General features: G+C 45.6%; 1 protein-coding gene across 4 annotated transcripts in view; it reads right to left on the bottom strand.

The window, feature by feature from the left end:
* The window catches only part of MITF (melanocyte inducing transcription factor), a 110,337-nt gene extending 90,260 nt beyond the window's left edge, over positions 1-20,077 (bottom strand). The window contains exon 1 of one of the 4 annotated variants that reach the window (XM_080383143.1): positions 19,679-20,077. In XM_080383143.1, coding sequence (XP_080239269.1) covers positions 19,679-19,782 — 104 coding nt within the window. In that variant the 5' untranslated portion in view covers positions 19,783-20,077. The remainder of the gene's footprint in view (positions 1-19,678) is intronic. The other 3 variants (XM_080383144.1, XM_080383145.1, XM_080383149.1) reach the window with 3 other exon arrangements.
* Positions 20,078-22,057: the final 1,980 nt, after the last annotated feature.

Raw genomic sequence — 22,057 nt, 5'->3', positions numbered from 1 at the left:
CCAAGACCAGAAGTATCAGTAAAGCCAGCATTTTTCGGTTTTTCATTACAACAGGTTTTGTCACTTCTCCACAGACACACATCCTTGGCACATCACATCATAACTGAGACCCTACACCCAGCCCAAGGCTCTGCTACCATGAATCTCTTGGCCACAGTGAATGACCACCGACTACCCAAGGAGACAGAGCTGGGACCCAGAACCACAGATTCCTGATACTCGAGAAGAACAACTGCAAGCGGGTCACCAACAAGGCCATGTTTCTCCAACAATGTCTGCTGGGTGCTTTCTCCCATTTACAAAGGAAGGTCCTCAAAGGTACCTCCAAGTGCATCTGCCCTGCCATCCACCATCAAGTCTGTCTCAAGAGCTCCTTCCTGGGCAGGATGCCGACCAGGGTTTTGACAACAGCAAGGCAGTGGGTACGCTAGGACTCCTTCCCATCATGCTGACAGCTCTGCCTCATTGTTTCCCCCCGTAGCCATCTGCTTCTCGTGTCTTATTCTCAGATTGCAGATCTGCTGTGAAGCAGCCCACCGCCTTCCTTCATGCTCACATAGCACCTACCAGCAGCACGAGATGCTGGGTCCCAAGCTGGGATCCTAAGTATTGTAGTAGAATAAATCATAACATGCAGAACAAAAGCTGTTTACAGAGAACTCTGTTGTTGAAGCTTCCCAGATATACTGCTGGCAAAATAACGTCACATTTCATAATAATTTCCCTGACCTGTGCCAACTACAGAGGAGCCCTCTTCAACCAGTACAGCTCTAAAGTACCCTGATTCAAAGTCCTAGGTCTATATATGAAGCTGCTGAGGAGAAACAAGGTTTATATTCTGATTAATTGTCCAGGATGAAAATATGGGCTCTGACATAATGTAATAGCTATTTTGGCACAACTTTTGAGGAGCATGAGTAAGCAGCCTCTCCTAATTGATGCGCAGATCCTGGAGTGGGTAGTAACTGCATAATAGCTTCATGTTGTCTTTTGAAAGTTAACACAGATGTGAACCCTGTCAAACTAGTCCACAGTTAACAGCAGTGGCTACACACTGGAATAATTTAATCCTGTTTCATCTATTATCTACATCTTCTGTCTCCCATGGAAAATGGATTAACACAGGATGACTTGAATGTTACAACTGCAGTCAACGCAAGTGATTCCAGGTCTCAATGGTGGCAGGAGAACTCATGCAGCCCATCAAAATATCTTGGCTTAACAAGTTACCATTCAGCAGCTGAGCAGCGAAAGCAGCCACGTGTGCTGTTAGACCACAGCCAATGTGTACTAAGACAGCTTAGCTGAGTCTACGGTCAAAGAATTTAGCGTTAACCTACATTACATCATATTTGCTATGAACCGGGACTTTGTACACAGATAACTACTGCCGTATAGCTGACATCAGTAACGTATGTAAATTATTACACAGAATTAACTAAACTATGCTTGACCTGTAAGATGATTAGCCCAGTGAGCCACTATCTTTGGGACATGGCTCCTATGGAGTAAGCATAAAGCTCAAGAAGAGTCCTGGCAGGTTACCAGACCACTGGCATTACTGCTCATTCATTTAAAGAGATTCAATATGTCAAGAATTGGTCATATAAAGTCATCAAACTGGACTCGTTGGTGAAGATGTCACTGACTGTAAGCACAGTACTTGCCACACTTTGTACTGGAATGCTGGGCTTAAGACAGCAAAATTCAGCTGCCATATTCAGCCAGCAACCATACAGCTCACACATCACTTTCACCGTGTTTTTATAAGGTCAGCAGTTATGTTCAATCTAACCCAACGACCCAACAGGACTGCAAGCTGCTACAGAAGGAGTCCTGCCTTCCCACAGCCTGGCTGTCAACCCTCCTCTGAGTTGGGTCTTGTAACTCTTGTTCTACAAGTCAGTTCTATAAGCAGATAGAAAAATTTTTTTGGAGAATGTGTGGTCCTTTCCCATTGAATCAGCGAGATAAACAGTCTCCCCTGCAACCACTTAGCAGCCAGCTACTCCGCAGGGTGCAGGACTGCTACTCATGGCACAGATGGGCACAGCAATACCTTCCCGCAGCAGCCTACAGCCAGAGATCAGGTGTAGCACAAAACCACACCCCGCGTAGTGCATAGTCCTCTGCAGGTATTTGTAAGGTGAACTTTCACCCCACATTACTGCCTTGGAGATAGTTAAGTACGTGATAAGAGGCTATTTTTTCCCTTAAATCAGTCTAATGATAGAAAAAACAAAACCTCTGGTTTCACTTCAGCTATACAGGAGATGGCTGGGCAAATACCAAGCCTCCTGCATCTTCACCTCTGAAATCTAGTTGGAGCAGACAACACCACAGAACTGTTAGAAGTGCACTCTGACGTGAGAATGCATGTCAGAAGGCAAAAGCACGATAGTATTGCCCTGCAAATGCCTTTCTGTTCACGTTCTGAATTGGTGCTCCTACATAGTCCCCAATACCCAGACCAAAAACAGGCATAAACAACATTTTGCGCACGCAAAGAGGGGCAAGCTGCCCTTTATCCCTGCAGTCATCCAAAACCCCTGGGCAGCACAAACTGGTGCAGTTTCCCAAGCTGTTGGAAGACCTGTACATTATATATAAAAGGCAAGTCAGCCCATATGAATTGGCGTGATGCCAGCAGTCCCTGAAAAGCATGGGACTTGGCAGCTGCCACATGCTTCACGCGTACGTGCAACAAGCCCAACACTTTCTGGGGAAAATTAAACCCATTTCCCCTTGCATAGCAGCTCTGCTCTTGCAGAGGAAAGCAGCAGCACGCAGCTATACTCCAGTGCTGGGAGTAGTTAAACAGTCCCCTTGCCAGAAAAGCTGGGGACCACTTTTCTTTGTACCAGTAACGGCTGCGGTAGGATATAAGCTATGGATACAGCAGTATGAAGAACACGAGCAGATAAATCACAAAGGTCTGGCCAATATTTGTGAAGCAACTCTGCTGCCTCAAGGTGTAATTCTTCCGTGCACCATGCTCCTGTGCCTCTCTCCAACAATAAACTCAGCAGAATACGCTGGAGTTTGGGTTCAGCCTCCAGTTACAACAGAGAAAGGGGATCTTAACTATTAGCCCGTATCAGCCAGTTGAACCAGGGCTCCCTCCATCTTTATACACTTTTCTCCCAGCCTCTGTGAATGCCTCACACCTTCTGGTAATTGTACTGTCACAGCCATCCAACATCCAGATTTCAGAAAAAGCCGTACAATAAACCTAAGTGCAATAAAGAGTGTGCAACAACAGAAATCCTGACTCCACTACTAATTCCCAATTTAATTCACAACATTCCTAACCATGCAAATGCAGAGGTAAGGCAGTGCCTTCAAAATGCTTTTCATTAAGAACTCAGCATCTAGCACAGCTCCCTGTAAACAGCATATAATCTAATTTCTGCATTACCCTGTTTCAGTTTCTTATTACTGAGTATCTTTCATGTTTTAATCCACATTACACTATTTGCTACGCTAAACCAGCACCTTCTGAACTCCAGAATAAAATGGAGGTTAATTACTAAACCAGATTTTTAAGTGAGAGTAAAACTCTATTAATGCCTAAAGCAATGCTAAACTTGACAACTTAATTGAAGTTAAGCATTGCAGAATTAAAACTGCCCCAGCAGCTTTATTCAAGCAGCAGCTCACAGGGTGAGACCTCCCAGGATCCCACATTTTACCCAGATGACAGAGGACAGGACTCCTGCTCCCAAATCTTGCATTCGCAGTGAGATACTCAAGCGGCATTTCAAGACAACCTTGAACACAGGGTGTCCAGACCTCTCCCTCAGCCTGCCTCTCATTTGCTTTGTACACACCACTGAGCCTTAGAATAGACGATGGGAGACAAACAAAAGAAACTGTGTAAAACAACACGGCAGGCAGTACAGGTAGAGGCAAAAACTACCATCAAGATCTGCCAAGATCCAGCATTCACATGGCATTAATTTTGTCACTAAGGCACCTAAGAGCTAACTTAAGCCTTACAGCACCCCAAGGAGTGCAGGTATTGCTGGATGCCATTTTCCATCCAAAGGCCCTCACATTTACATAAGAAAAGCCTGAAAGCACTGCATAAATGCAGACATCATCCTCATCTATAGATTTAAAGCAAAAAGGACCATTGAGTCTACTGGGTTTCAGGTTTGTTTGGAGTTTCCAAATGGCAGCAAGTCTTTAAGTTTCTTCCCTAAAAAGTGCTGCTTTAGGAAATCACCCTTAACTTTCTGCTTATTTCTCAATAGTTACTGGAAATGCAAAAGGAACAAAGTCTGGAGTAGTAAACATGTGTTTTTTTGTATACTTGACCTTTTGCTGCTGCCAGTCAACACCAGTTACCTAAACATGTCAGAAGTTGCCAACACAGAGAAATTAACGCAGCCTAAGAAAATACAAACTGGAAACTGTATGTTCATTTTTATGTCCGATACCAAGTGAATCAAGTAAGACTGCTATGGCATGACATGGCACTGGCACTCTTACTTGCTATTGACAGTGTCGTTAAAGACTTGTATTTAATTGCTACGCTTCACTTTACCCTGGAAGGCACCCGTGAAGTAAACTTTTCCAGTAATTCCAGTTAACTTTTTTTATGCTATAGAACATATTCTGCAGGATTTCCAGTTTGTTGGCCCCTGAAGCTGCCAAGAGCAAGCTGCAGAAAACCAGATTCCTAGATAACTGCATGATGCAGAAAAGTCAAGGCAAGATTTAGTCAAGTATCAGGACTGAAGCTTAGATACCCGATTCCACGTGATATTTATTTCATACAGCATGGCAGAAGTGTATTGTACACTGTCCCAATGAGCAGAGACCCAGCTGCAGGTTACAAAAAGGCACTCTGTGCACAGCACACTGAGGAACCGATTCTAGAATTATCCCAGAGCATAAACCAGCCAAAGTTCATGTTTACTATTTTGGAAGTAATTTCAACTTTAGCGTATGAACTCGTGGCAGACAAGTTAGTGCTGGTGCATCAAAGAACTGGAATATTTTAGTCAACAGTCTCATAGAATTATTATACATGTTAAACAGTCTAGATAACATCACTTGCAATGAGCATCTGTTAAATGCTTTGCACAACACCAAGGTACAGTTTTGCAGCACTGGACACAACCTCTGCACCGAAACAGAAGTGCTTATTCAATGTGACATTACATTGTAGGGTGCTTTGCATCCATCCACAACTGGGAATGACGGAGCAAAAAAACCTAGTTTGCATCAAACAAGATTGAATCAAGACAAGGAAGAAAACCTGACTGCCTTTGAGCCGAGACTGAAAAGGATGCAGAAGTTTTGCTCACCAAGTCTTTTAACTATGCCTGTTACAATCAGTTGCTTTTAGGACAAATTGGAACAGTTCAGATAAGAAATACATCCCCTTGCCTCACTTAGAAAAGCAAAGCTGAAGAAGTACAACCTGGGGAGGTGTGCAGCCTCCCGCCTACTTCATCTTGTGCATAATGCGATACTTAAGTCAAAAACCAGTTTACGCATGAAGTTCTATGTAACTCAGAAAAAAAAGCACATTTTTTTACTGTAAGGGTCAACAATACTGGAACAGGTCATCCAAAAAAGTAGTGGAGTCTGGGGTTCCAGTATCTCCAAAATACAATGAGGCATGGCTCTGAGTAACCCACTCAGCATGATGAGCAACAGAGCTGGACGAGATGATCTCCAGAGGTGGCACCTCAATGATTCTGTGATTCTGTATAGCTACTGGAAAAAACTTAGAAGACCATTGAAAACAACCCTATTCCAAATTTTCAGAACCTGCCCATGTGACACATGATACTAGACTGTGGCTGGCTTTGAGAACAACTTAGTTTGGATCCAAAGAGCTGCAGTCATATAAGCTCCTTTTTCAGAGAAGCCACACAAGCACTCACCATCATGGTAGGCACACACACACCCGAGTGCTCAAAGAACTGTTCTTCGTGATTTAAGCACATGCAAATCTAAATACTCATCTCTCAAACACCTAAAACTTTCCAATGCTGAGAAAGTGCTTGAGCACTTCCTTCACCTCACTTAAAAAAAAAAAAAACCACCGAGAAAAACCAACACACACCACACACACACACCACCAAATTAAACTCCACACCATCCAAAAAACCCAACCCTTAAACCAATGCTATCATCAGGACAACAGAAACTAAATGGGCAGTTCAGTTCTTGGTTTGGGTTTTTTTTGTTTTGTTTTGGGGGTTTTTGGTGTTGCTCCACACACAAAAAAAAAAAATAGCACCCCAATAGTCCTCTGTTAAACAGACTACTGAAATTCAGTTAACTCTGCATCTCACATTGAAAAGGTTACCCATTTATCTATTTCTAGTGGGATTTTTTATTTTTCGAAGTAGTATTTCAACAAAAGTAGAATTTATTAAAATCAGCGTCAGGCTCAGAAGTACATTGGATTTAACAGCCTGCCATATGCTGAACACTTTTTCCAATCCAACAACATATTCAAACTGTGAGCAGAAACTTAAGCACAAATAGTCTTGAGCAGCACAGTTCTCATGATTCAGGTTTGCTGGATCGAGGTAGAGCACTCCCGTGTATGTTGCAGCCCGAGGGCTCTTAGCAAGTTTAAACCTACTAGTACAAACCCAACTTAATTATTTAGCATTCTGAAATAAAGAATACATGGAGATGCTTTGCTGAACAGAGGTTTGATCAAGGGAGGTCTTTAAACATATGCTTAACTTCAACTGGCATTTGAATCTGATCTCTTTCAAAGAAGCCTCGGATGCTGGATGCTTTCTTTAGCTTGCATCTCCCACCATGTCCAGAATTCAAAGTACATTGCCGGGGCTGGGGGTGGGGGGGAGGGGGGAAGCCTACAACAGGTATTTGCTCAGGGAGAGCTTTTCGTAAAGACTATATATCATTTTAATATTTCAGTTAGTTCTACAACTTCAAACAAGCCCAAGTTGTTTCCAAAATTCCAGGTCATAAAACCAGCAGATTGGTACCTCCCTGAATTTTAACTCAAATTCTCATCTTTATCTAACAAGATGCCTGGAGACAGAAAAGAGCTGTTACCATAAACTTTGATAAAATTCAGCTAAGTTATCCAGATAGTTTTCATTCCACAGAAAATACTAAACCAGCAGTTTGCAGAGCATAGCATTTCTAAATACACAAAATAAAGAGAAAACAATACACAAGTGGAAAGTGCAAATGCTGAGCTGGTTATATTTTTGTTCCAGCAGAAATGCAACACAATCGATGCCATCTTGCAGTTCTAGAGCACCCGTCTTTCTGCTGCCAGGGGTACTCCACAACTAGAAGTGCCACTGAACAAAGTGCACACAGTTCCTACTTATTTTTTCCTATGCTACATGCAGAAAGGAGGAACTGCATTTCCATCACATAGCCCTCAAAGCCCAGCATTCCCTACAGCACCACAAGAAGCCAAACAGCACCTACAGAACAACCTATGTACTTTGGATGACTCTGCAAGCAGCCAAATTTAGCATTTCTCCAAAGCATAGCCTGATTCTGTAGCTCCTAAATACAGGGAAACCTGTCTTAAATTAAATTATGATTACAGAATTGGAATTTCAAGAGCCATGAAAGTCCTTGCCACAAAATATAAACCCACTGAAAAGAGATAACAAGCACAGATACTGCAATTTTCTGCACTGTGCTATTTAACAAACCTCAATGCAAAGGTATTGAATTACAGATGGGAAACATGCATCAGATAATTGTATGACAACACCAGAAATCATTCAAATCCACCACCACCAGAATTAGAAAACTGATCAGAAAGATCAGCAAGAAATGAGCCATGAAAAAATACCTCTTCAGTTACAGATGGATATTCATCCCTTTTACACAGCATCTCACTAAAACGTTTCATAGCAACAGGGCAGAAGTTATCAGATAGCAGGGGATGAGACTGGTAACCATACAAACCATTACCATCCTCCAGCTCACAGCACATCTCAACAACCATATGAGAAAACAGGCAAATAAGCAAACCCAGCACTTAAACAAGAAATCACTAAAGCATTTCTTTAGATCATTAACATGTTTTTTCCTGCAGTACTGATGGCTTTCCATGTCCGTGCCATCCTGGCTGGCTGACAAATACACCACTGCGATCTGCTGAACGTTGTGCCGTAATGATAGTGCATTGATGCTCTCGCAATCCTTTGGGAGAGCAGGACCTGTCCTCTTACATGTGCTTCTGCGCCTACCTAAAAGAGCTTTAATGCCCAGGCCGCCCATGAGAGGCTCTGGGCATAAAAAAGGTGGGATTACCAGCCGAGACTGCAACCACCATCAGAGGTTCTCCAGGTCACAGCAGCCACCTTTTCCTCGCCAGCCTCCTTCTATTGAACTGGTATGCAGCACGACACTTGGTGTAGCTGTAGCAGAACGGCATTCATGAGCATGAGATCATTGGAGCTGTTCCTCTCTGCAGGTCTGTTTATAGTCTCAAGTGGTGCTGCAAGGCAAAAGGTCAACAGTTTCAAAGAGCAAGTCCCTAAAGATCCCACCTGAGACCCAAGAACACACACCCCAGATAGGTGCAAGAGATGACTGCAAACCCAGAGGAGGGGAATTTTGTCCTATGGAGATCACGCTACCCCAGCACAACTCTTACAAGGACCTTCATTAGAAAGGCTAAGTGAGGGGTAATTAAAAGTCTCCTCCACAAATGAAGACTCCTTTAGAAAGACAGTAATTACTGCCTACTCAGAGGGCTCTCTCCCAGAAAGCAGGAGGCTGCTGTAAAGGTAGAGTGGCCGATTCCTTTGGGAAATACCAAAAAGGCTGCAAGAAAGAGCCTCCCCAGCTCTGCAAATGTACAGTAGCAGCAGCACCAGGCCCCTTCCAGCCTTCCCTGTTTTCTTTGCAGGGGCAGCTCCAGCACCTCCGAGATCCTTGTAACAGGCAGATCTGTTTCACACTTTTCTACTCAACCCACTTGAAAAACAGAAAATCCTTGCTGGCCCACAGCATCTTCAGGGCTAACAGCTCCTACAGCACAGCCTTATGCAGTAAATATCAAAAGCTGTATCAGCTGGGAACCAAATTGTCACTTGCAGAATAGTTTTGCAATTAGACTGAAACTAAGTTGTGCAACAAGCTAAATCGAAAAAACAAGTTTGTGATAGAGACAATCTTATTTCACCTCCTGTCTTACTCACTTTACTCCTTGGTAACTCACTTCTGCACACATTCAAGCTTCTCTTGCGGTACCACAAATGATTTCACATTTCTAAAAAATAAAGTGCTCTTAAGAAATAACATATACTTGTCTTCACTCTTAATATCCACATTTGCCTGACAGCTTCCTCACCAATACACCCCACTCAGCGAGGCCCTTCAGCCATCAGTACCATCAGGGTGTCCATACCACCCTTCAAATTCCTCACCTTCCTGCTTCCCAATTCAGGAATCTCTGGTTCCCATAACCTTAAAGGCTTTTTCCCTTCATCCAACTATCTGTGCCCCAAATATCACCACTAGTAGGTCAAGCAGGTCCCGATATTTCATGCTGTGACCTCCACTACAGAGACTTGGACAACGACCTTTTAGAAACAGACGGGAGCTGAAAACGATCTAATTTCTGAGCACATCTTCCTTGCCTCCTGGTAGAGCTGTTCCATTCTGTACAAATAACTACCTTCTGGAGCAGGCTGAGAATCATCCCAGGCAAATTCTCACTCCCTCATGTTACACCAAGCCAATCCTGACCCTATCAGTTTAACAAATATGATACAAGGCAAAACAGACTGACTTCTGCAAAAGAGACACCTCAAAAAGCCCATGGTTTGTTGGTCTGAGCACTCCAAAGGGTGGTGGACATGTTCAGTCTCGTGTTTTGAGTCACAGACATGACTGGAACTCCGATGTTCCGTCTCCCGAATGGACGATGCTGGGATAGGGGGATGTCGTACCACCCACTCTTCCTCCCATCTCTAAAAGCAGACCTGTCTTTGGCACACCACTCTGAGAAAGGTTTAGCAAGAGCTCACCTAGACCAGTCAACCAGATCTTCAAGGGACAGCATTCAACACCAATGCCAGCCTCATACACCCTTCGCTGGCTGACTCAGGCCATCCCCCGCTCCACATGCTGGTTTTCACAAGCCTTCTTTGAAGCCACCTTTCCCCCATGTGTTCTGTAAAGGAACCTAGACACCTACCTCACAGGGTTTTTTTTAATTCCATTAGGCAGCAGAACACAAAAAAAATTAGATGATGCAATGCTAGACCAAAGCTCCCCTTATGAATATAGCCCTAGGTACCCAACAGGATGTGACAGGTGGACAGGCAGGCGAGCAGAGCAGGAGGATGAGGTCACGAAATGAGCAGTTGCACAGCATACTACTAATCTTAAATTCCAAACTTATTATGCACAAGCCTAACAAACAAAGGAGCAGCTTAACAGATTTACAATGCGCCTTCTCCAAGGGTGGAATAATTATTTATCAGATAGCAACATTCTTCTTACAACAGCAATAAATAAATAAACAATCCCAGCAACTCTTCTGAACCATGCCTATGGTCTAGTGAAGGCAGAGTGACACCTGGGATGTGTTGTGGATGAGCTTGGGTAGAATTGTAAATATTTGGTACAAACAAAGCTTGCTAGACTGAGCAGAAACCCAAACACTACAATTAATGGCATCCCAGGGGACTCATACAAAAGCCCCACACCTCCTTGAACCCCTTCCAGCTTCCAATGTACAGCCCCTAAGAGTTTTTTTCCCTTTGCTTTTCTTTTCTGTAAGCTTGTTCCCTCCTGCATATGTACACATCTCAGCATCATTCTCATTTCCTTCTCTCAGGTTGCAACTATTATTTATTCAGGCTGATATCCACAAACATAATAAAAAGGGCTTGTACCTCTGTATTCCTGGTTTGGCTTTACAGCTGCATATTACCATGCAAGAACACATCCAGAAAAAGTATTTCCAAAGTCAGTCATATTTTATTACAAACTCTTTCCTCCTTTATTTAGATAAAACCCAAAGAATCCTGAAAGGAAATAGTAAATGTGCACAAAACATGTTCAGCCAGGCTCTCCCACTCTGATATCTCAGTGATCCTTTTCCATCTCTACAGTAATATTCTGACTTCCCAGTTTGAAGCTTCAGGACCACAAACGCTTTCCCCCACTGCCCATATTCCCCATCTCTTGCCATCTGACAGCTTCCAGACTCTGCTCCCATCTTCTGACCCTGACAACAGTTCCCAGCTGATTTAGCTCCATCCCAAGTTTTCTAGCTAGCTGCTTCTCCAGAAAGGATCACCGTAATTCCCATTTTCTGTAAATGTTTACATGTTACAACAGGATGGCTGGCAGTAAGATTAGTAACAACCACCCATCATTCCTGTCTCCATTCTCTGAAGCATCCTTCGCTCAGGATATTCCAGTTGTTCCCACTTCTTGTTACTTTTTTCCAGTCTCCAGATGCCAGTGCCCCCGCCCTACTACATTTCTACCATTCATACAGCGGTTTGTTTTGTCACCTACCACGAAGACAAGAAACGGTGTCTCAGCACGCAAGGGTTACAGGCAAGCTTCGATAATACAGTATCTGTTATTGGCATGATGCTTTAAACACATTAAACTTGGCAATATTCCAGCGCCTAAATGTCTCAAAGGTGATCAACATCTTTCCAGGTAGCCAAAACACTAATTTTCACAGGTAAAGTCCTTTTCTCTCAGAATTCATCTCAACTAAATTCTTTAATGTAACAGTAGGCCAAACCAGGCACACAATCCTGGCACGAGGACAAACGACGCTTGCCTTTATAGGTTTGAAAAGCTGCAAAACTCCTTCCTACGCCTTGCAACTTCAGTGGTCTCTTCACAAGCAGTCTCACAAGATGGTCTGAGAGGACCAGACCCCCCCGACACGCATCACCCAGGCCCACCAGCCTCAGCAGCAGGTTCACGTGGGTTTATGCCCATTTTGTGCCAAAATAGCAGCACAAACAGAGGTGCAACATACCTGTGAAACTTGGTCATCATTTTTTGGGGAACATTTAAGAAGGATGAATCCAGTTCTTCCAAGAGATGGCAACTGCCGCATCATCTCAAATGCGACCGTTTCCCTTCGCCAAAGCGTCCCTATGAAATACTAGCTGCAGGACTGATCTCCAGCCGCCTGACACCAAACCTGTGGTATTCTAGAGTAAAAGAAAAAAGGTCTGAAAAAAAGGTATTTGTTTGTTCTCGGTGCTCATTTCTCCAGGTAATATAGAACTCAAACTCCGCATCTGCAAATGTATGCCTGCCTACATTGCAAAGGAATAATCTTCATGGGAACTGATTTAAAAAAAAACTTGTTTACTGTTAAGAGGCTGTTAATTGCAACATTAAAATACTAGCCTGAACCCTACATTAAACTTGCATTCTGTTTTACATAGCAGTATACGTAACAATCATCACAGCAAGCAGCTCTGTTGGCTCATGCTGGAAGAAGTAATTATACATCACAGCAACACATTTTTGCCCTTCAACCTGCCAGTCCAGTCCATGCAGCAGCTGTGAGCAGCAGGTCAGGGTGGGGGGAACCTACAGAGGGTTTCTACATAATCACCACTGAAGAAAAAAAAAAAATGCTATAAACCACCAGACCCTGGCTTGCATGCTTGCCAGAAAGCTGCTAACACAAACATTACAGCAGCCCTTGCAGCAGAGATGTTACCAGAAAGAATGAGCTCGATCCAAAGGCACTATTAGCGGTTAAAGTATTAGCTAGCAGTTGCATTGCAAGCCTTCTTACTAATTTTCACAATTTTTGTCTTGTACCAGTGATACGCACACCATCTTCTTTCCCTTAGACACTCCTACATCCTCTTTGAAACATTTATTTTCAGGTGAAGCCCGCAGACATTAATGTCTAGTGCCGGTGCAAGTCACAAGCTGAAATTCTGGCCAAAGATACTGGGACAGAGCCCTTTCAAAAGGCACCCCAAAATTGCTAGTGCCCATCCATGGCAAGCGGACCCTTGACAGTGTCTAACACTGAAAACGGCCTGTAAATTCTACCTCGGGGATGGGCTGGAGGACAGGCTGATCTGTTTCAGACTGCATTACACACTTAGGTTCACTGGAACCGAAGAATTTCAATTGTGACACTCAAAGCAGCACCAGCTTTTTTACAGCTGATGCAGATGAAGCAGTAGCATTGTTATATCATCAATATGCAACAATATTCCTTTTCCTGTGCTGTTTTTCCCCAGTAAGAAACAAAGTGTGCAACTACATGCAAACCAGTAGTTGTCCTCTTACTGTTTAGCTGTTGGGATTATTAAAAAAATAAAATAAACACAGTTCTAGCACAATATGACAGTGATGCAATAGTTAACTGTCCAGCAAAATCTGCCATGCCATGCTGCTTAAGCACATTTTCTTTGTTCCAGCAAAAATGATATTAAAATACAGTGAATTTTAGCAAACAATGTTACAACAAATGTATTTCAAAAACTTTTTGAATCCAAAATAGAATGAGACTGACAATAATGGCCAAGAGCCTGAGCAGCTTAATGGAAGTTGGACTTTCATTTTGTTCTCAACACTGAAACAGCAGATAGTTCTCAGAAGACAATTAACAGCCAACACATAACTCCAATTTTTTGCAGAAAAGTAAACAGAAAATTAAGACTTGGAAAATGAAACAGAAGGAGTACAGCATGTTGCTTTGGAAAGCAAACCTAGAAATAGGAGGACAGCATAGTAAGTGTCAGAACAGGTATCTTCCGTACCCTTGTTTTTAAGCAGCTGTACAGATTTCTTCCCAGTAAACTTTCAATCATAGAATGCTGCGAGAGGTTGAATTTGTTTACAAAATAATGCATCTGCAAGTCCCTTCTGCTCTCACTTCCCAGTTTTCTTCTAGATCCTGACCAAACCGTACAGCAGGAATAAGTCATGCTGCCTACCGCCGTGCTGGAAAGGACCTCCGATATATCACCCTACGTGCCAAACAGAAACAGACACAGCACAGAATAAGCTCCTCAATGACTTGTTAATGACAACTGGTAGGTCCACAGCAGCCCCAAAAATTCTGGTCCAGAGACTTGTGAAATTACCTCCACTACACTTAAGGAAACGAGCTGTACCAGGGGCACCCCAGCTATCCATCGACTGCTGCATCAGTTCATTTTCAGCCATGTAAAAAGCAGAATAATATATTGATCCAAATTATCACCTGGATTCCATAAATCAATAGTAGCCACCTAGTGAAGCTTCCTGCTCACCAGAAAGGTATGGATTTGTTTCATGCAGAGCGCACATGTAGTTATACACCACTAATACAGCCAGCCGTTCGATAAACAAAAGGAAAATACATGTGCATACTAAAAGGTGCACAGTCAGTGCAGGCAGCTCAGCCTTAAAATATCCGTGCACTTTCTGATCAGCTTGGCAGCTAAACAAAACCCTCCCGAGGAAAGCAGGCTAGGGAAGCAAAAAGGTGACGTTCAGTAGTTCCTATCAAAGCAAATGCTGAACTGAATTTCATGGGCTATTTCTGTTTCCTTGCTAAATAGCAAAGGCCTACTGCAAATAGCAGAGTGAGAGTTTCGCAGAACAGAAAAGGTCAGCAAGGATCTCTTGCCATGGAAAACGCTCTGCTACAGACAGGGAGCAGCACTGACTCCCAGTATAAAGAAATACAAAGAAATACTGCTCATTGTCTCCACATGTTTATACAACAGACACTCCAATTGCAGCCTTTCCTTATAAGGCTGTTTTGAAAAATAAATAAGTACAAAAAGATGTGGTGAGGGTTTCCTTCATAGTGAAGTGAATTTGAGGTGCAGAATAAACATGGGATTATTGACTCACTCACAAAAATGTTACCAGAGAGATTTCAAAGACACATACTTTTGGCTTAGCTCTACTCCCACTGGTGCCGGTTAAGACTTATACCATTGACTTCAGTGAGTGCTAGCCTACGTATCACTTTAAACTCAGCTATTATTAACTTTTAGTTTAAAATATGTAATGTTCCTCTGTAACAGACGGAAAAATATTTCAGGAACTTTTAAAATCTGTTCCTCCAAGATACTTTTTTTTTTTTTTTTTTTTTTTTTAACACACTGAGACGCGGTTCCTGGATGCAAGCACATGTGACCTGTTCTAAATAAAGGATATTTTCCACTTCTTGCACAACTGGAACAGATATAAGCAGTAGCTTGAACAAACTGCATTGCAGAACCCAACCAGAATATAAAACACTTGAATAAGATCCATAAATAGCAGTAATATGAAAAGACTACCTCCAACAAGGCACAAACTCAATGTTAAGTCTAATGTAATCAAGTTCAAATTCAATCACGCTGCAAAGTTCATTTACAAAATCAAATTTGATCATCTGCAGACTAAGGCACTTTAGAAAAGTCCTCTTTGGCTCCAGAGTAAGTACACATTTCAAAAATGTGTGCCTTTTCGGTGAAATGCATATTTCCTCAACAAACATTGGGCATTAAAAGCAGTTTTAACTAAATCAAGACTTAACACCGGGTGGGGGGTGGAATCAAAATAAAAAGAGTTTTACAGAGGATGCTAACTGGATAGAGATAAGGTACTAGCCAATAAAAGTGAAATATTGAAGGTTTATATTAAAAAAAACCCACACATTTGGACACCAGGAATGTTGAAAATTTTATAAAAACATTACTGTTTTAATAATGACAAACTCTACATCTCAATGCTACTGCTCATAAAACAAGAATAAGCTTCCTAAAAAACTACCATGCAACTTAAAAGCATTTCCTAATGATTTTTTCCACTAAAAATAATTCAGTAACTGCATCATTCAGGTGCTTTTTAACCAGTCTGAGAATAAATAAGTTGGGAAAGGGCAACAGAAAATAGCACAGATCACAAACAAATTATAATCATTTACCTGCAGGTACACAACTGACAATCACTTGCTGCTGCCTGCTATGTTGCGCATACCATCCAAACAGACACACATTACAGAGAGCCAGAAAACAAAGAAAAACAATTAAATATAGAAGTTTTTGCTCTATTTGCCACATCTGGGTTAGTTCAGATCATCCTGCACAAAGGCAGACTGTAAAGTCTTTACTTCCAGATACCAGTTTGATATCCAAAACATTGCTTTAATAAGTCAAATTATTTAAAGAATCTTCATTAGCAGTCCGATACATGTAACTTGAGCCTACAGCGCCCTGATGACTGCATGCAGACACGTCAGGATCTGTGTTTACATTGGGTAATAACCGATTTTCTTCTTCAACTGATTGCCTGAAAGCAAAACTCTATCAATTTCATTTTGCAGTGCTTGTACCAGGAAAGAAAACTTATTTTCTTGTTCATTACCCAAGCACATGCACATTTAAGTGCATGTACTTATCAATTAAAACTATTATTCTCTTGGAGTACGGCAGGAGAGAAATAAAGTATGAATGTGAGGGGAAAAAAAAAAATATGTATCTCATTGTCTTACTGGCTAGTCATACAGTCCAGTTCCCTCCCGCAGTGAAAAGTGACTCTGGAGAAACCAACACAACTGAAACATCTCAGTTTTCAAAGACATTCAACCACAGCAAATTCCAGAGAACCCTTAAATGTAGCCAGCACTTAGCACAAGAAGTTAACTTCTCCAGAGTCAGAGGGGTTTAGGAAATAGGGTTGGAACTGATGTATCTTAGCCCCACGTATTCTCTCCATCCCTTGTGATTAAAGCTTTTTGCTGGGCTTACATTTTTCCTTGGCTTCCAGCATTCAATTGCGGCTTGGCCTAAGTCAGTACAGTATTTACTGCAAAAAACTTATTATTGGACCCCTTGCGGCTTTGGATTGCAGACCTGAATTATGAAACATGGATGCAGTAACTGTGAGGGCACACTGAAGAGGAGAAATCTTTAACTGGTTGTTATATACTGGAAAACAAGCAATCTGGGGAGAAGCAAACAGGAGAGTTTTACTGAGCGAAGGACAGCAGTATCAGCAGGGCTAAGTTTAACTGGGCAATAAAACAAGTTCCTTCTTGGTTCTGAGCACTGGCATTCTTAGATATTTCTGAGCTGGATGGCTTTCTCTATATACTCACAATTTCAGCTGCTATGAGTAAGCCCAGGATGCTTCTCACTTCTTATTGTTAAGAGAGATCAGAGAAAGTCCTGAATGTTGCTAGGAAATCAGCAGTTCTCACCAGGGAAAAAGAGTAGATAGCTACTTAGACTCATTCCTAACATCAGCTATTGCCCCTGGTTTGCCTGCTCCTCAGGAACCTTTCCAGAGCAAGGCTGTGGAGAAGACGGTAAGACGGCAATTCCCATGGCCGCAGTCCCATCACTACACCATGCTGACCCGGTGCTATTCCACTGACTGCTGTGCTATTACTCTGATTTAAAGCCACAAGAGAAAGCAACAGGGTAATATTGGATACCCATGATAATCATCAGTCAGACTGGTTTCAGGCCTGAGCAAAGCTGAAGGGCTACAGAAGTCCTCCTAGATTACAATCTGCACATCATGAAGCAAACAGGTTTGTGAGCAACTTTTGCCTCCCGTTATCATCAAGTTTTATCAGCCTGGCTCCAGGGACAAGTTTATATGGACCAGGCAGGGCCCCTGGCTCCTTGGCTTCTTCATCTCCCACAAGACCAGGAAGACAACTGAGACTTTACCTCCAGGTAAGAGCTGTACGTGAGCTGGGCAGGCTCCACACCGAGGTTAACATGTCAGCTTGCTATCTGCCAGAAAAAACATGGGTCGTTTATTCCACCCTCGGGGCTCCCTCTTCTGTGCACGGAGACGTGTGGAGGAACACGAGGCAGACCAGGGCAAGCCAGTCACTTCTACTCAGCAAGCCCTCCTGGAGACATCAGAACAGATGCTGGCCCAGGGCACCACCAGGATGCCCAGATGACTGACACTGGGGACCCTTTAAACCCAAAGGGTGGGCAGTGCCAGCTCTGCAGGAGTATCAAGTAAGAATGTAACGGGGCAATTAGTCCAGGGCAGTTTGAAGTGACAACATTTAGAAGATGGCTAAATACTCCAGCGCTTCATTACAGAATATATTTATTCATATCTCCCTGAGAGAAGTGAACAACACAGGGATGCATTCGGGTCCCAAAGCCTCAACACACAGGAATTAAAAGCAGTTGGAACATCTGTGCAAGGTCAAACACAGACCTGCTAGCTATGCTCCATGCCCACACCACCTAAAGGCATAGAAAAGCGGCTGACTGCAAAGTGGACAACCGCAAAGGGACAACTCCCCCACACCAGTTAGAACCCACAGCTGGTGCAAACAGGGCTAACAACGGCACAGTCCTCACGATCTACTCCACACCTGCCCCACTCCACCAGCGACGCAGGCACTGAGGCCAAAGCCCTGTGGGTCTCCCAGCTGCCTCCAACACAGCTGGAACCCATCCCTGCTCATCAACCCATCTTTCTGCCCTGTCCTCTCCCTGCCTGCATGTTAGCCTGGCTCCCAGCTAATTGCCCCGATAATGGCAACCTCCCTGCTCACTCTGGCACCTTTAGTTAGCCCGTCAGGCTGCACATCACCTCCACTACACACACCATTTCTGAGCAACACCACAGGTTCAGTGAGAGGTAGAGCTGTTGTGAAGATAGGCCAGAGGACACGGCCCCAGATTTGCCAGCCCTTGCAACAGTGACAGAATTTGTAACATCTTTTACTAACAGACCTTTGATGTTTCTGAAACACTCAGAGCAGGATCAAAAGTTAATTTATTTACTTTGAAGCGCCTCTGGCAGGCGGTACAATCTAAGCTCATTCTAGCACAGTTTTTTTATATTTACCTTCCCATTCATTTTCTGACTGCACGCACAGACGCACGAAGAGCATTGTTCAAAACTGAAAACCGTGACTACAAAGACAGGCTAACAACAGGCTTGATTACGAACATGACACTCGCAGCAATGACCTTACGCGCAGCTGACTATGGCTTAGGAGAGCGCTGTAACGAAATGGAGGGTTTGCTACTGCCGGGGTGCTCCGAATGGCAAGCCAAAGGAAGGAGAAACGTGCTGTCACGGACACGGTGGGATGCTCAGGGTGTGGGAGAGCAGTGCCTCGCTTCTTCCAGCGCTAGGATGGGGAGCGGGTCCGACACCCCACAAGCAGAGGGGTGCACACCACCGTGCTTGCCTCCACAGAGCGTATCTGCGTGCCGCAGCTGCTCCAGATAAGAGCAAAGGGTCTATCGCGTGGAAAAAAACACTTCAGGAAGAAAGCGATGTCCCCAGGCAAAAGTTTCCAGTCCCGCAGCACATAACAGAGCGGCCCTCGGAGCCAAAAACAACCCCCAGAACCACCTGAGACGCTGCGAGACCTTGCAACAACTTTGCAGCTGCGGACGGCCCGCACCCGCCGCCGCCGCACCTGCGGGGCCCGGGCAGCGCCGGCGCCCCCCCGGGCAGGTGCCGCCGGTGCCTCGCCCCCCGCCCGCTGCCCCCGCGGACCGCCCCGGCGTGGCAGGGAGGCCCCGCACGGCCAACAATGCCCTTTACATAACGCGGGCCCGGCCCGCCCTCCCGCCCGACAACGCCGCTATTATGGCAGGAGGCGCCGCACGGCCGCGCGGGGCGCCGCGCCTCAGCGCGGGGTGTCGCCGGGCGCCCGCCGACGGCCTGGCGCAGCGGGGGCACCGCGTCCCCCGGCCGCCGCCCGTCCCACCTGCTCTTGAGGGGCTGGCTCTTCAGCTCGTAGTAGGTCTTGGGCTCCTCGTGGAACTCCTCGCCCACCTCGAAGTCCGGCACGATCCCCGACTCCGCCTGCATCGTCGCCGCCGCTGCGAGAGGGAGAGACGGGAGGTTACCGCCGCGCCGAGCCCCGCCGCGCCGCCCGCTCCCGCACACTCGCAGCGCCGCCGCCCGCCCCGCCTGGGACTTGTAGTCCGCCCCGGGGCCGGCCGGGCCGCCTCCGCCCGCTGCGCACTACAACTCCCGCCGGGCCGCGCCGGGACGGGCCCAGCCGCTGTCAGCCGGGAGCGCCGGCCCCGCCCCGCCCCGCGCGCCACCTGCCGCCCCGCCCCGCCCCGTGACGTCACGCGGCTCTGACGGCAGGCGGGCGGCGGAGGGTGCCGTGCGTGACGTCACGCCTGCCCTCAGCGCCGCGCGAGGCCGGCGGCGGGTCCCCGAGGAGAGCGGGGGCTTGGCCCGGGGGGCTTGGCCCGGGGGCTTTGGCCCGGGGGGGCGTCCCGGGGGGTTTGTCCCGGGGGGCTTTGTCCCTGGGGGCTTGGCCCGGGGAGTTTGTCCCGGGGGGTTATCCCGGGCCATAGCCGGGGTTGCCGCACAGCCCGGGGGGTCCATCGCACCCTGGGGAGCGGGGCTGCCGGGCGTGCAGGCAGCAGTGGGGGCGTTAGGGCCGGCAGGGGAGGGTGCAGGGGAGCTCGGGGCACACAGGTGATCTGCTGGCCATGGGGAGGGCTCTGGCGGTGATTTATGGTGCCGGGGAGAAAAGCGATGGGCATTCGCGTCCCAGCACTGTTGGCACTTTCAGAGCGAGTTCTTGGCACGGGAATTTACAGCGCCAAGAAGCTTCCTTCAGACTTCAAGTGCCTTTATAAACAGGCAACAGCTCATAAGTGTTGTGAAGAAAGGTGCCGTAAAATTAATTCCAGAGCCAGCTGGGTTCCAATTATTTGCAACAGAAATTTTTTAATACCGCCTCATCTCCTGGGTGGGCCGCTGGCAGGGTGAGGGAACCCTGAGCAGATCGTCTCTGAGCACAGAGGCAGGAATGGCCTCTGCCACGCTCCGCCGTGCCCACACCAGGTCCTGGGAGGACCAAGGCGGGAGGGTGGGCTCGGAGGGCTCAGCACAGGGGGATCAGGAGTGTCCGGTGACAGCTCAGTCTGTTGGTCCCTCCTTGGGTTCAAAGACCCTGGAGGTGGAAGGTCCCACCCAGGACTTATTAAATGACTGTTTGACCTTTCTTGTTTTCTTCAGTTTGGGTCTTTGGTGCTGCAGAGGCCGGGATTTCAGGAACAGGCTCAGCTGCCGCACTTACGAGGGCCTGTGTATCAGCACCGACTATCAGGATGTTTCCCTTTACAATCCAAGAAACCTTCCTCAGCTCTGTCCTGCCTCCTTAGCGCTGTGCCGTAAGGTTGACAGGGACCTTCCATTCAGAAATGCCATAGGAAATGTCATTCATTCGTGACATTTCTCCAGAGCTCTGACCTCACTAAACGAAGTCACAGCACAACTCAAAGGATGTTTTGAGGATGTTGCTGGTAACTGATACCTAATAATTCTGGTGCCATCATATAGCTCACAGCTAAAATCACAGCTCTCCTCTTGTATCAGTGCGGCACCACTAAGCCCAGCAGAGCAGAGAAGCCAGCACCGAGGCTTTGCCACATCCTTTTCCTCGGCCACAACTGCCAAGGCTGCTCGGTGGTGCACTGGGCACTGCTCACACCCAGCCAGCCAGGACCCTGCTTGTCTCAGGCAGCATGACAGTAGGTGAAATAAAACCAAGAATTGTAGCTTGGTTTAGAAACTTGGGTTCCAGATTATTATGCAGCTGCTAAACCCCAAGCAATGACTTAATAGCAAGGTTAATTACTTTAATGCAGGGGTCCTCAAACTTTTTAAACAGGGGGTTGGCGCACGGATGAAGCGGCAGGCAGTCATCTGCGGCTGCTTGGTTTCCCCCCCAAACCCCCAGCAGGGGGGGGGCTGGATTGAGGACCCTGAGGGGCTGTATCCAGCCCATGGGCCGTAGTTTGAGGACCCCTGCTTTAATGTATCAGATACAACAAATTTGATAAGGCCCTGAAGAATGTTCTTTTGAGCCTACATTGGCAGGTGGCTGGAATAGCTCAACAGAGGAGTAGGCTTGCTAACAGCGCTTTTGGAAAGAAAAAAAAAAGCAATCAACAAACAAACAATTAAAAATAACTTAGAAAAAGCCCACCGCTAAGCTACATTGACAGCCTGAGCCTCTGCAGGTTAGGCGGTGTTTCTGATAAACTGTGTCTTCATGAATGACGAAATATATGTGATACTGACGCAAGGGAGAAAGCAGCAGGACTCATCTCTTTGTAAT

This window comes from Falco punctatus, assembly GCF_963210335.1.
Source record: "Falco punctatus genome assembly, chromosome: 4".
In the NCBI taxonomy this organism is placed as follows: domain Eukaryota; kingdom Metazoa; phylum Chordata; class Aves; order Falconiformes; family Falconidae; genus Falco; species Falco punctatus.
Note: the sequence above shows the minus strand (reverse complement) of the source record. Positions and strands in the feature narration are given on the sequence as shown.